Source organism: Gossypium raimondii, chromosome 9 (genome assembly GCF_025698545.1).
Source record: "Gossypium raimondii isolate GPD5lz chromosome 9, ASM2569854v1, whole genome shotgun sequence".
Taxonomy (NCBI): Eukaryota; Viridiplantae; Streptophyta; class Magnoliopsida; order Malvales; family Malvaceae; genus Gossypium; species Gossypium raimondii.
In genome coordinates, this window is record NC_068573.1 from 38358836 (window position 1) to 38371101 (window position 12266).

Below are 12266 nucleotides of genomic sequence, written 5' to 3' on the forward strand. Positions count from 1 at the left end.
AGGCTTATTAGCTTCTTTAAGGAACTTGGATTGTCGAAAACTCTTGAATAATCAGCTTGAATCCTCGGGCCATGAAGTAAAGTCACGAACTCTTCTGTTGCCCTACTTGTGTTTCTTGGAATATATTCAGGCAGCCGTATTATTTTCCACTTTATCAAGAAATCCGTATTCCATGACAAGCTTTCTAAGTTAGTAATCGAATGTGAATCAACACCTCTTTTCTATAATGCAAATGCAATGTAATCATGATGTCATGCAATCAAAACAAAATAAACCCAAGTTAGTATCAGGTATAAACATTAAATCCAATATAATCAAGAAATAATAAAAACTCCTTGTCAGGTATCTACTAAGGTTTAGAGTGTTTCTACCTAGGGTAAGTTCCTAAAGCTCACTATATGAGGTTTAGTTTCTAGAGTAAGGGTACCCGAACCAGCAGATTCCTCGATCCTCACCCATTATAGACTCATGTAGATCGAGTTCAGTTCAGGGGGATACATTTCCCTATGGCTGCACGGAGATGAAAATCTCACGAAGACATAGGTACGGATGTATCCCGGAAGCGGTCCACTACCCTGCACGGAGGTGAAAACCTCACGAAGGACTAGTTTCTCGCTCCCACTTAAAGGGTAAAATGCAAAATGAAAATGCAAAGTTACCAACACCATGATGAAAAATCAATGAGTGCGAAGGAAACTCATGAATTATTTAAAAACTTTTGATTTTTGACACAAAGACAAACATAATCAATTTTGTGGCTCGACTCTCTAAGGTCCCCAGTGGAGTCGCCAAGCTGTCGAAACCGTCTTTTTGAAAACAAAAATTTTGTTGTCGACTTTAAAAAATAAAACTGGAGTCGCCACCGATCCTTTATTAAGATGTGATCGGGTCACCTTAAAAATTATTTTGGTCTACGAATTTTGAGAAAACAAGTTCGGGAGTCGGTTACGCACGAGGAAGGGTTAGCACCCTCGTGACGCCCAAAATCGGTACCAAATTGATCATTTAATGTCTTAGTGTCGAAAGTTAAAAAGATTTTAAAATAAGCTTGAATGATGAAATTTGCAAAAGGATAACAAATTGTTCAAAGTCATGTAAAGAAATCGAGTCCCAATACGTTAGGGTGCAATTCCTCATAATCCCCGAACTTTGAATATCACTTTTATTTTATGCGAAAATCTTCATTTTGAGAAAGTAACAGGCCACGCCCAATACGTTAGCGCACGACAAGTTAAGTTCCCAAAAATGATTTTTATGCTCATGCATTTTGAATAAAGAATATCATCGGTTATTTAATATCATCAAAGAAAATCAGAACCCAATACGTTAGGGCTCAATTTCCCTCGAAAATCCCAAACTCCGAATATTGCTTTTATTCAAAAAAAAAGGTTTTGAATCAAGAAAATAACTTTGATGTATAGTTAAAGCCAAAATATATTTTCGAAAGGGTATGTTAAAAAGTTAATGTACAATATGATACAAATATTTTAATTTACAACATATACGAATAAATATTTACAAATACATATATACAAATACAATATAACATAAAGTTGCAAACATATGTACACATATATCTAAAACACATATACAAGTATACATGCAAATAGAAGGAATGAAATATATCCAATAAAGCAAACAAAACATGTATTAAAAAAATAAAAGTATAAAAAAGCATATGCATATATTTACGAGAAAGGAAAAAAAGGTATACGTATATGTATATATTTAAATATTTATATATGTACAATATGTATTCAAGTAATGGAATATATATAGAATAATGAAAATGTTTTAGAAAAAATGTAAATATATATGCTGTAAAATAAATGTATATTTTAAATTATAATATATAGGAAATATATGTATATTCAAAAATGTACATGTATTTATATATATATATATTTGTAAAAAAAGTGAAGAATAATATATGAAAATAAAAATATATGGTAATATACATAAATACTATTTGCAAAAGTAAAAAAATATAAGAGTATACGTATATTAAAATTTGCTTGTATGCATAAAAAAAGTTTAAAATATTCATATACTATAAAAACATATATATGTATTAAAGAAGCATGCATGTGTATACTATAAGAATACGTGTATAAATAATGATAATAATAACAATTTAAAAAAACAAATTGAAAAGAGAAAAGAAAAAAAATGTAATTAAAATAAAATGAAGGACTAAATGGCGATGCGCGCATTCCCTGAGGGGGCTAAAATGAAAATAACCCGTCTCCCTGAAACAGTGCGCAACAATGGGCCAAATTGAAACAAAAAATAAAACACAGAGTTAAAATTATAAATATGAAAAGGACTGCATTAAAAGCGACTCGAGAGCAGAGAGACCAAGGAGATAAATATCCCCCCTAGCGAAAACACGCGGGTCACCAAGCGGGTCGGGTCACACATGCAGGTTTTGGCCCTATACGATGTCGTTTTGAGGCCATTGAAGCAGGCCCTAAACGACGTCGTTTCATAACCCTTATAAATGCCAAATTTTCCTTAAAAAATATCATTTTCCTCTTTGATTCAGAAAAAAAAACAGAGAAGCTCTGCTAGGGTTCTTCCTTTATGCCCCCGCCGCCAATCGAGGCATGCCACGGTCGCCCCGGTCTCCAATCGCGACGGAAAGGGGCGCCAACTCAGCGATTCCGACGAAAATAGGTATGTTCGTCCCTTTTCTTTATATTTTAAACAAAAATAAATAAAAATAAAAAGAAACTCTATAGAAGAAAAGATATATGTATATATGAAACAAAATAAAAGAATGATAATCTCAATGAGGTAAAACCAGAGAGAAAGAAAACCTTTGTCTTTCAAAAAGAAAAATCTATTTGCCTTTGAATTTCTTTCGGTATTCCCCTTCTTTACATTGAATTCTCCTCGGTTTTTATAACTGAAAACAAAGAAAAATAAACAAAATATCCCGCAAAATACAAAAAACATCCTTATTTTTTGCTATTGTTGCGTTGAATCCGTTTTCCTTGCAGGTATGGTGGTCGTAGAGGTGCGATTTACGCGGAGAAGGACTCGGGCTGCTGCGGTAGAGGCGGCTGCGGCGCCAGCTTGCTGCGGCGCTAAGTTGCCCTAGGGTTTCTAATTTGACTGGAAATTGGTTAAGGTTTGGGCTTGTTGGGCTGACATTATTTTGGGCCTGTAATTAATTAATTTTTGGGCCACTGTATTGGGTCTTTTATTTTTGTTTGTTTCTGTTTTCTCTTTAGCGGGCTGGGCAAAAATTGGGCCCTACAAATAGTGTATCAAATATATTTCATTTATTAAAATTTGATTTAAAGATTAAATGACTTTATTAACTTTATTGAAAATTATGGTGTTTTGAATTCGAAGACTATGTTTGATGTCACAAAAAATCCCTCATAATATTTATTATTTTATATATTTTTAAAATCTGGTTAAAAACTTAAATTTTAATTGAGTTAAGATCCAAATTAAAATAACCCAACTGAGATGCCTTTAAATAATGCTACAATCATTAAACAAAATATATTTAATAATAAATTAAATTTACATTATTATCCTCCTTTTGTTTTCTTTTTCTTAATTAAGAGTATTAAAAAATCAAAATCATATAAGAAATGTGAAAAAAATTGATTGCAAATGTCTCCCAACTTCCCAAATTAATTTTTTCCTTGAAACGGGAACAACGCCTTTAAAGCATTTTTCTATCTTCATTTCAGTACGTCATTTTCTATTATTCTATCTCTTCACACATATTGTTATTACTCCATTTTTAATTTTCTATATTTAAATACATCAAACAGTATTGTGGAATCTATTCTCACAATATAATAAAAGGGGTAATATTTACCATAATCCTCTCTTTTATTTGTAATTTAAATCTAAAATTTCACTGCCAACCCTCCCTTTTCTGCGAATCTCGGTCGCTCCTTTGGCTGTTCTGTCCATGGCGATTGCAGCGGCAGCTGTTATCGTCCCATTGGGCCTTCTTTTCTTCATCTCCGGCCTCGCTGTGAATCTCATTCAGGTTCTTATTAGGGTTTTTTTTTTTTAATTTGGTATATTTGCTTTTGTTCTAACTTCTTAGGGAATCTGCCTCATATTTTGATTTGATTGAGTGGATTTTTCTTTTCTTTTTTTCTTTTCATATTAGCTGTGGTTGCATTAAAGAAAATGGCAGTAAATGGTTTTCTCTGTTTCTTTTTTATTCGATATTTCTTGAGCTGAGATTATTATCTAGTAATCTGGATTTTGTATCTACTTTGCTTCTTAGCTAATAAAATTTACTAAAAAGAAAATTAAATCAGAATCTTTAGGTTTCAGCTTGATGAAACCTTCGGCTTTTTAATTTTTCTTTTACCATGCGTACTTGCCTTTTCTCACGATACCATTTAATGCTAAAAATGAGATAAAAAAAGTCCATTTTTTTGTTGGTTCTTTTTTTAAGAAACCATAATCCACTTTGTTAGACAAAGTTGGTTCAATTTGATTAGTTGGCCGATGTGTAAATCCTTCTTCCTTCCTTTCTTTTCATCTCTTTGTCAGTGACCGTTTTTAATGTTACGCAATGTGATTTTTCTTCTCTCAGGCAGTATGCTTTGTTCTTATTCGACCACTGTCCAAGAACACATATAGAAAGATCAATAGGGTATTGGCAGAGTTGTTGTGGCTGCAACTAGTTTGGCTGGTTGATTGGTGGGCAGGCGTTAAGGTGCTAATGAACTCCTTTATTTCGTTATTTAAATCATTCATTTTAATGAACTGGATATTGCATTTTTTGGCATTTTTGAATCTAGTATAGTCTAATTCTGAAATCCTTTCTGAGGTGTTATAGATGCTGAAACCATTTCTGATATGGCAGTTTATGATGATCAAATGCCTAAATGCTTTGTGCTTCCATTTCCAACTATACTAGTAAGAAGCTTGTCTAAAAAAATGATCTTATTGGTAAGCACTAACACATGGAAGCCGCTAAGGTTTTCGCTGCATCCTTGGACTCTGAAAGTTCAATAAGTATGACTAAAGAGTTTGCCATCTCAACTTGAAATAGGATGTTACTTAGACAAAGGTGTTAGAAAATGAGCTTTTTGTGCAGTGTTCAGATGTTCATGCCTCTAGTGACTGATAATTCTATTTACTGTTAGACTTTAGTTGGTTGAAGTCTTCTGTTCGACTAGTATCTTTGATGTCTATAGGCTTAAAGATTGGGCAGTTTCAGTTCGTCTAGATAATTATGCAAATATGAGTTGAACTATTATTGTGAAGTTTTGTGACTTTTGTCTTCTCTAAGGAGTGATAGGTGTTTCTGGACATTGGTTGAGGTGTTAATTATGGGCTGTTAGCGAGCCAACTTCTATTAATGTCCAAATATTGGTATTATCGATGTTATACCTTAAGTGATCTCCTAAAAATGAGCTTTTGATCTTTGAGACATTTTATTTGCAGATTGAAGTGTTCGCAGATCATGAAAGCTTCAATTTAATGGGTATGTCAGTCTTTTTTTTTTTCTAGGAAACTTATTCTCAATATTCAAGCTAAGTGGAGAATTGGCATTGTTGGATTTTAAACTTTTCTTGTAGTGGTGTATTTATCATCTAATATTTTAAAAATTTTCAGGTAAGGAACATGCCCTTGTCATATGCAATCACAGAAGTGATATTGATTGGTTAGTTGGATGGGTTTTAGCACAGGTCTGTAATTGTTGTATTCCAATTCAGAATATTTTGCATACTGTTTATCTGAGATACACATTAAATTGTTTTTTTCCTTTGCACTGGTCGGAAATTTGCTATTTTGGGTTCTAACTTCATGTTCTTTGTCTCTTAAAATGCTGTATGGCTAAGATACAATTGAATTTTCTTTTGCAGAGGTCAGGTTGTCTTGGCAGTACATTAGCTGTAATGAAGAAATCATCAAAATTCCTGCCGGTATGTGTTGGTGTTATTCTGTTGAAGTTTAAGATTTGAATTCATGACAAATTCTTTTCGTTTCAGCTGATATTTAAGCTTGGTCTTTGAGGCCTTACTGTGTACATGTTATTTTCAACACATTTGCATATGCTGCAGACCTCCGGTGCACAAGTTCATGCTTGTTCATGTGTGAGGTGTGATAAGGCAGTAATTATATTAATCTGCAGCAAGCAAACATAAATGCTATTATTTTCTGAATGTAAAAAGAAAATTTTGGTCAAACCTCATCAGTTCTATCTTGTGTTAGAATAGCTTCTACTTTTAAATTTGGAGTAGGGTTTGCAGTATGGTAATTGAAGTCTAGGTTTTTTGCTTTACCCTTTGGGCAACCCACTATGTTGTGTTTTTATTGCATACTTGTGATTGCCAGTTTTTATCTTTTAAAATTTTTTAATAGAGAAGCAAATTGGGTTATGCTTTTGTGTACTTATGAAGAATAAACTCATGATTGATATGTGCAGGTCATAGGTTGGTCAATGTGGTTTTCTGAGTATCTGTTTTTGGAACGAAGCTGGGCCAAGGATGAAAACACATTAAAGGTAAAAGTTTGCTTTCAGTTTTGGGTGCACATGTGTCAAAATCACATATTTATACACATATACATGACCATAACTTTTGCTTTGTTACTTGTGTATTTGTGCATGCTTGTTTTTAATCTACCCGTACTGATCTCAATTTCAAATCTTGTGGAAATTGTATTTGCAGGCAGGTATTCAACGTTTAAAGGACTTCCCACGGCCATTTTGGTTGGCACTTTTTGTAGAAGGAACTCGGTTTACACAAGCAAAGCTTCTAGCAGCTCAAGAATATGCAACCTCACAAGGATTGCCTGTACCTAGAAATGTTTTAATTCCTCGTACTAAGGTCAGATTATTGCTGCACCCATTTTCTTGAATTCCTTCTTAGCTCAAGAATATGCAACCTCTCAAGGATTGCCTATTCCTAGAAATGTTTTATTCCTCGTACAAAGGTCTGATTCTTGCTGCGTCTGTTTTCTTGAATTCCTTCTTACCTTTTTTTCTAGTTGCCTTTTTTAGGGATATGTAGGTTTCTGAATTTAGATTTTGGTATTCAAGTTTGTAGCTTTCTTTTTGTGCAAGAGTTGCAATATTTCTATCACCTAAGTATTCTGTTTAAGCTAGGTAGATTGTGTTGCAACCCTATGCCAGCGGTATCTTCCAATGCAAGTTTTTTGCTGTTTCGGCACACTTATTCAATGCTAGCCAGCCTGAACCATGATAAATCTGTGCACCTTTACATATTACTCAGTTTTATACTTGAGAGTCAATCATGTTAGACTATGTGTTATTATTCTCACATGTAATGCCGAAGTTTATCTTCTTGCTCATGAGTCATGACCACTCATCTCACCTGCCTTACTAACTGTAATTCTATATGGAAAATAAAAACATTATCTCTGTTGCTTCAGGGTTTTGTTTCGGCCGTAAGTCATATGCGTTCATTTGTTCCAGCCATTTATGATATGACAGTGGCTATTCCTAAAAGCTCACCTTCACCTACAATGCTTAGACTTTTCAAGGGACAATCTTCTGTGGTAAGTCGGATTTCAAGTTAACGGTGTGAAGCAAGTTAAACATCTTTGCATAATTATGTGTCAATACGAATGTGAAAATTGCTTTCGCTTTGTTTCATATTGATATGTCCTAGGAGAATTTGCTCCACGGCTTCATAATTTGTCTTTTGTCTGATCTTCAGAATCCATGGAGTGAAAGCCAAAAGTTTGTGTCTTTTGACTCTAGAAGTTGCTAGGTTTATGTGAAGCAACTGAGGATATAGTCTTAGGTTCATTCTGAAAATGTATTTGTTTTTCCCTTTTCTTTTCCCATGGTTGGAACATGTCATTTTGAAGTTGTGATGATTAAACCTTTATATGCCATTAATCTCATCTATCTTGGTTGATAACTTAATGACTCATTGCTCTCTTAGGTTCATTCTATTGATGAAAATAAACGGTTGCTTGCAGGTGCATGTGCATGTCAAGCGGCGTCTTATGAAGGAACTTCCTGAAACAGATGAGGCTGTTGCACAATGGTGTAAAGATCTTTTTGTGGAGAAAGTGAGTATTATTCATCTAGTGCTGTAGGATGGTGCTACTCTAAGTGTTCTGGTTTGCATGTCAGATGATCTTATGATTGAAAATGAAAAGAAGGATTAACCTTGAAACTGTTCTGTATCTTTGTCTTTTATTTATTTCTTGGCTTAATGTTTAACAAGGTTTGTTCTTGTGCATGCATAAATTTCCTACTAATGGTTTTGTTTCTATTTGATTTCTAATGTAGGACAAGTTGTTGGACAAGCATATAGCTGAGGACACTTTCAGTGACCAACCATTGCAGGATATCGGTCGGCCTATTAAATCTCTTCTGGTGAGATTGTTGATGCAAAATTAACCAATCTGCTGCTGTGGTATTTCTCTTGGTTTTTGGTTCTGGAACTACATATGATAATAATATTCTTATTTATGAATCAGGTTGTTGCTTCTTGGGCATGTCTTGTGGCATATGGAGCTTATAATTTTCTGCAATGGTCTTCACTTTTATCATCATGGAAAGGGATTGCATTGTCAGCAGTTGGGTTGGCTATTGTTACCATACTCATGCAAATCATGATCCTCTTCTCACAGTCTGAGCGTTCAACTCCTGCTAAGGTTGCACCTGGGAAGCCCAAGAACAACAGTGAGAGTTCAGAGGCAAGACGAGACAAGCAGCAGTAGGTCGAGCTTTTCCTCACAGGAAACTTGGTCTGCAGCCATATTTTCATAACCCTAAAATGTGTACTCTGTATCACTTTCACTTAGCAATCAGTATGTTTTCGTTTTAGACATACTATCAGGTTTCAATCCTATCTGCATGCCTATTGGTCATCATCAAGGATTCAAGTGGAACTAGCTTGTATGCATATTATCAATTCTTTGTTTGTTTGTTTGTTTTGTTTTTTTTTTATGGTAAATGGAGGGTTTGTTTACCTCGACAGTGTTTCGAAGTTAAAATGGCTACAATGTAGGGGCTTAGGCTACTGTTTCTGTTCTGGAAATTTCCTTTTTATTTTCATAGAATGGTTTTTTAAATGCTATTTGTAAAAGACATTTAAGGTTTTTTTTTTTTTTTACTTTTCCTTCGTTGGACTCAGATTATGAAATGAGTTTGCAATTTCACATTTTAAAATCGTTTTCTTTCCCATGCAATTCTGGGCTTTCCTATGTATATTTCAATCAAATCTTGGTCAGGTATATATACATGGATAATTCAGGGTTTGCTTAATTACATTTTCTTATTTCTTCAGAAATTTGTTTCTTATTTCAACTTTAGCAATTTATAATGTTCCTTATTAAGTTCTTAAACATGGATACATTATGATAAACATATGTAAGTTTTATAAAATATAAGTACATAATACATAAAAATAAGAAAATGTTACTTTCAAAAAGGAGAAAATTTTATATGATTGAAGATAAAATATGTTATAATATTTATACAGTATATTGATAATTGAAAAAGGGTGGCAAGAATCATTTTAAACGATTTTGTATTTTGGTCAAGCTTTTAAGAGTTATATTTTTGCTTAAATGCTCCAAAATATTGAGTCAGCCTGGATTGAATAGTCAAATATGCTATATAAGCTTTTCAATGTTCAAAACTTGACAAAAAAAAGAAAAAGAAAAAAGAAAGCTATAAAAAGTTGATCTATTATGTCAGAACGTACTATCCTTGATGTTGAAATTGTAAATTATGGGGCAGAAGGAGAAGTGTGTGTGATCGGGAGATAGATTAAGAGTTAGTTTAGCATTATTTTTGGGAGAAAAAGTACTATCGAGATAAAAACATCGTTAAATAAGATGCTTTTGAGATTTTCAAAAGTGCCTTTTTTTTTGTCAAAAGTAAAAACAAAAAATTTTAGCTTCTACTAAAAAATACTTTTTGATCCAAAAATACTTCCGAGAAGCAGTACTAAATCTTCTTAAGTCTACTCATTCTAGTTTATCCTCTTATTCTATATGTCATGCTTTCGTATTAGTAATAGAATTGATGAGCTTTGGAAGATTCCAATGGCTTTTAAACATATGATACCTTCTCCCTTCCCTATATGCCATGTTATTAAAAAGAGAATGGATTGGTTATTTTATAAATCAAGGCAGGAGGATTATGATCATCTTTTTTCTTAACTCTGATTTTTGCACCTCTCATCTAATCTGAAATCCTGCTATTAAAGAGTGGATTAGAGATCGTACACTTGCTTTTCATCAGAACAAACAAACAAACTAATCCCATGGCTGCATCCTTACTCGATATTAAAACCAAACCACCCATCAGGATTTTATTTAATCATAAAGTTGAAGCTCTTAGCACTGTGTATTTTACTCAAGTTTAAATCGCTTTATGTAAATTATGTATAGCAGTATAAGTTTTCTTCAAATTTATTCTCGCTTAAATTTTATTATACTCCCGTCTAAGTAACTCATAATTTTAATTAAACTTGTATTATTTAATTGTAAAAAGAAAGAATACAAATCAATAACTCTTAAATTTAATTGTGATGTAGTGGGATTTGAGTTGATAACAAAGTTAAAAATTTAAATTATAAATTATTTAGATTTATTTTAATTTTAAGTGCCAAAATATATGATATATATTATGATTATAAAACCTGTGAATTTTTGATATAGTTTAGGAATTATTTTTGATTATAGTAATTATATTAACAGATCCAAATGGAGATATGAACAATGAGTGACAAAAGTGAGGATATTATTCACACAAAATAAAATAATAAAATTATTCCTGTTTTTATAAAATAAATTATTCCTAATAATTCTTAAAAGGCCGATAATTTTAGAAGTCTTATTTGATTTAAAAACTTTGAAATATGACGCGAAAAATACCAATCATTCAACATTTTGATGTGCGATAAAAATGGTTTCGAAACAGAGAGAAGTGGTTGGTAAGGTTTCCAATGATTAGATCTATTAACCCTAATCACCAATAATTTTATTCCTGCAAGTAATGAAGTTCTTCAAATATTTTTATATTCTAGTAAAGCTTGAACTATTTGATGCTGGAAATCGAATTTTTTTTTTATGCCATAAAGGTTATCTGTTTGATCTCACGACAAAAATAGAGAAAAGAAGATAATTGGACTGGATGGATAAATTGCAATTTCTTATTATTTTTGTAAGGCCTTCCGCCTGTCTTAGGTCCCTCTTATTTTATCTTTATTTGAAATTACGGAATTTCAGCATACTTAATTAGAACATTTGCCTCTACATGTTTTTTAAGATAATTTTCAAGGGTTTTCTTTTTTAAATTTATAAGTTTAGTCCTCCAAGGTTTTAAATGCTTTAGAATTTTGAAATCATGGCTTGATTATTTGCCCAATAACTCCCTTTCTCTCCACATTTACTATAAATCTTGAAATGTAACTTCTTTTTCCCCATTATTCATTATTTTCAAACAATTTTGAAGTTTTTTCCCAAAATTTTACATGGACGTGTACTTAATTTTAAAATGCATTTGCAAACATATAATATTTTTAAATCTAAAATGTTAAAAAATTTTAAAAATTAAAATTGACATATCACTTTATCAATAATATTAAATCTAAATTGTTTTAAAATGATTAAAATATATTTTTGCATGCATTTTAAAACTTTTTAAATTTTTGAACTCCTTTATATTTAACGCTCCAAAAGTTAAAAAAAATCAATACAATATAACAAATAATTTATCAAAAGTTTTAGAGATAAATCTCAAAACTACAAATGAACTTTAGATTAATGCGCAATTTTATGTAAGAACTTTGATTTTGTGCGATTTTATACATTAAAATTTGATTTTATCTAATTCTCACAAATTATGAAAATAATTACCGATATAATATCATTTTATGTTTATATATTGCATCCACTATTATTTTCAAGTTACAATATCATTCATTAGCTTCATGGACTCTACCAGATTGTCGTATCAAGAATAGATGGTATGCACAATGTATGTCCATCTATTCTGCAAATATGTCCCTTGATTAAGGTTGAGGTATTTTGTGCATAATGTATTAGTCATTTTCATCTTCAATTGACTTCCTTAAGATGTATATATTGCATCCTTAATTGCAATGTATAACCATGTAGTTATAAGAACCCTAATTCTACTTTGAACATGAATAAGAGTACACTTATGTGGTGGTATACAACTTATGTATTGGATAGTTCTTCAATGCAAATATATAACCCTAAACGCTTATAATTTTTTTGGAATTGTATTCATACCGATTTTGCGTCCTTATTTGCTT

At 32.0% G+C, this 12266-nt stretch overlaps 1 protein-coding gene across 1 annotated transcript; it reads left to right on the forward strand.

Moving 5' to 3' along the window:
- Positions 1-3654: 3654 nt before the first annotated feature.
- LOC105799512 (1-acyl-sn-glycerol-3-phosphate acyltransferase 2) lies at positions 3655-9048 on the forward strand. Its single transcript, XM_012630112.2, has 11 exons — positions 3655-4018; positions 4580-4702; positions 5437-5476; positions 5608-5681; positions 5859-5918; positions 6422-6499; positions 6666-6824; positions 7390-7515; positions 7945-8037; positions 8261-8347; positions 8452-9048. Exons 1-11 carry the CDS (start codon positions 3938-3940, stop codon positions 8692-8694), a joined length of 1164 nt encoding a protein of 387 aa, XP_012485566.1. The 5' UTR covers positions 3655-3937; the 3' UTR covers positions 8695-9048.
- Positions 9049-12266: the final 3218 nt, after the last annotated feature.

What these genes read in the sequence shown, in the direction of transcription:
- LOC105799512 (XM_012630112.2), top strand. Translation starts at nt 3,938, where the DNA reads ATGGCGATTGCAGCGGCAGCTGTTATCGTCCCATTGGGCCTTCTTTTC. An exon ending in AATCATCAAAATTCCTGCCG is followed by an intron (nt 5,919 to 6,421) that starts GTATGTGTTGGT and finishes TGATATGTGCAG; the next exon opens with GTCATAGGTTGGTCAATGTG. An exon ending in TCAAGGGACAATCTTCTGTG is followed by an intron (nt 7,516 to 7,944) that starts GTAAGTCGGATT and finishes GGTTGCTTGCAG; the next exon opens with GTGCATGTGCATGTCAAGCG.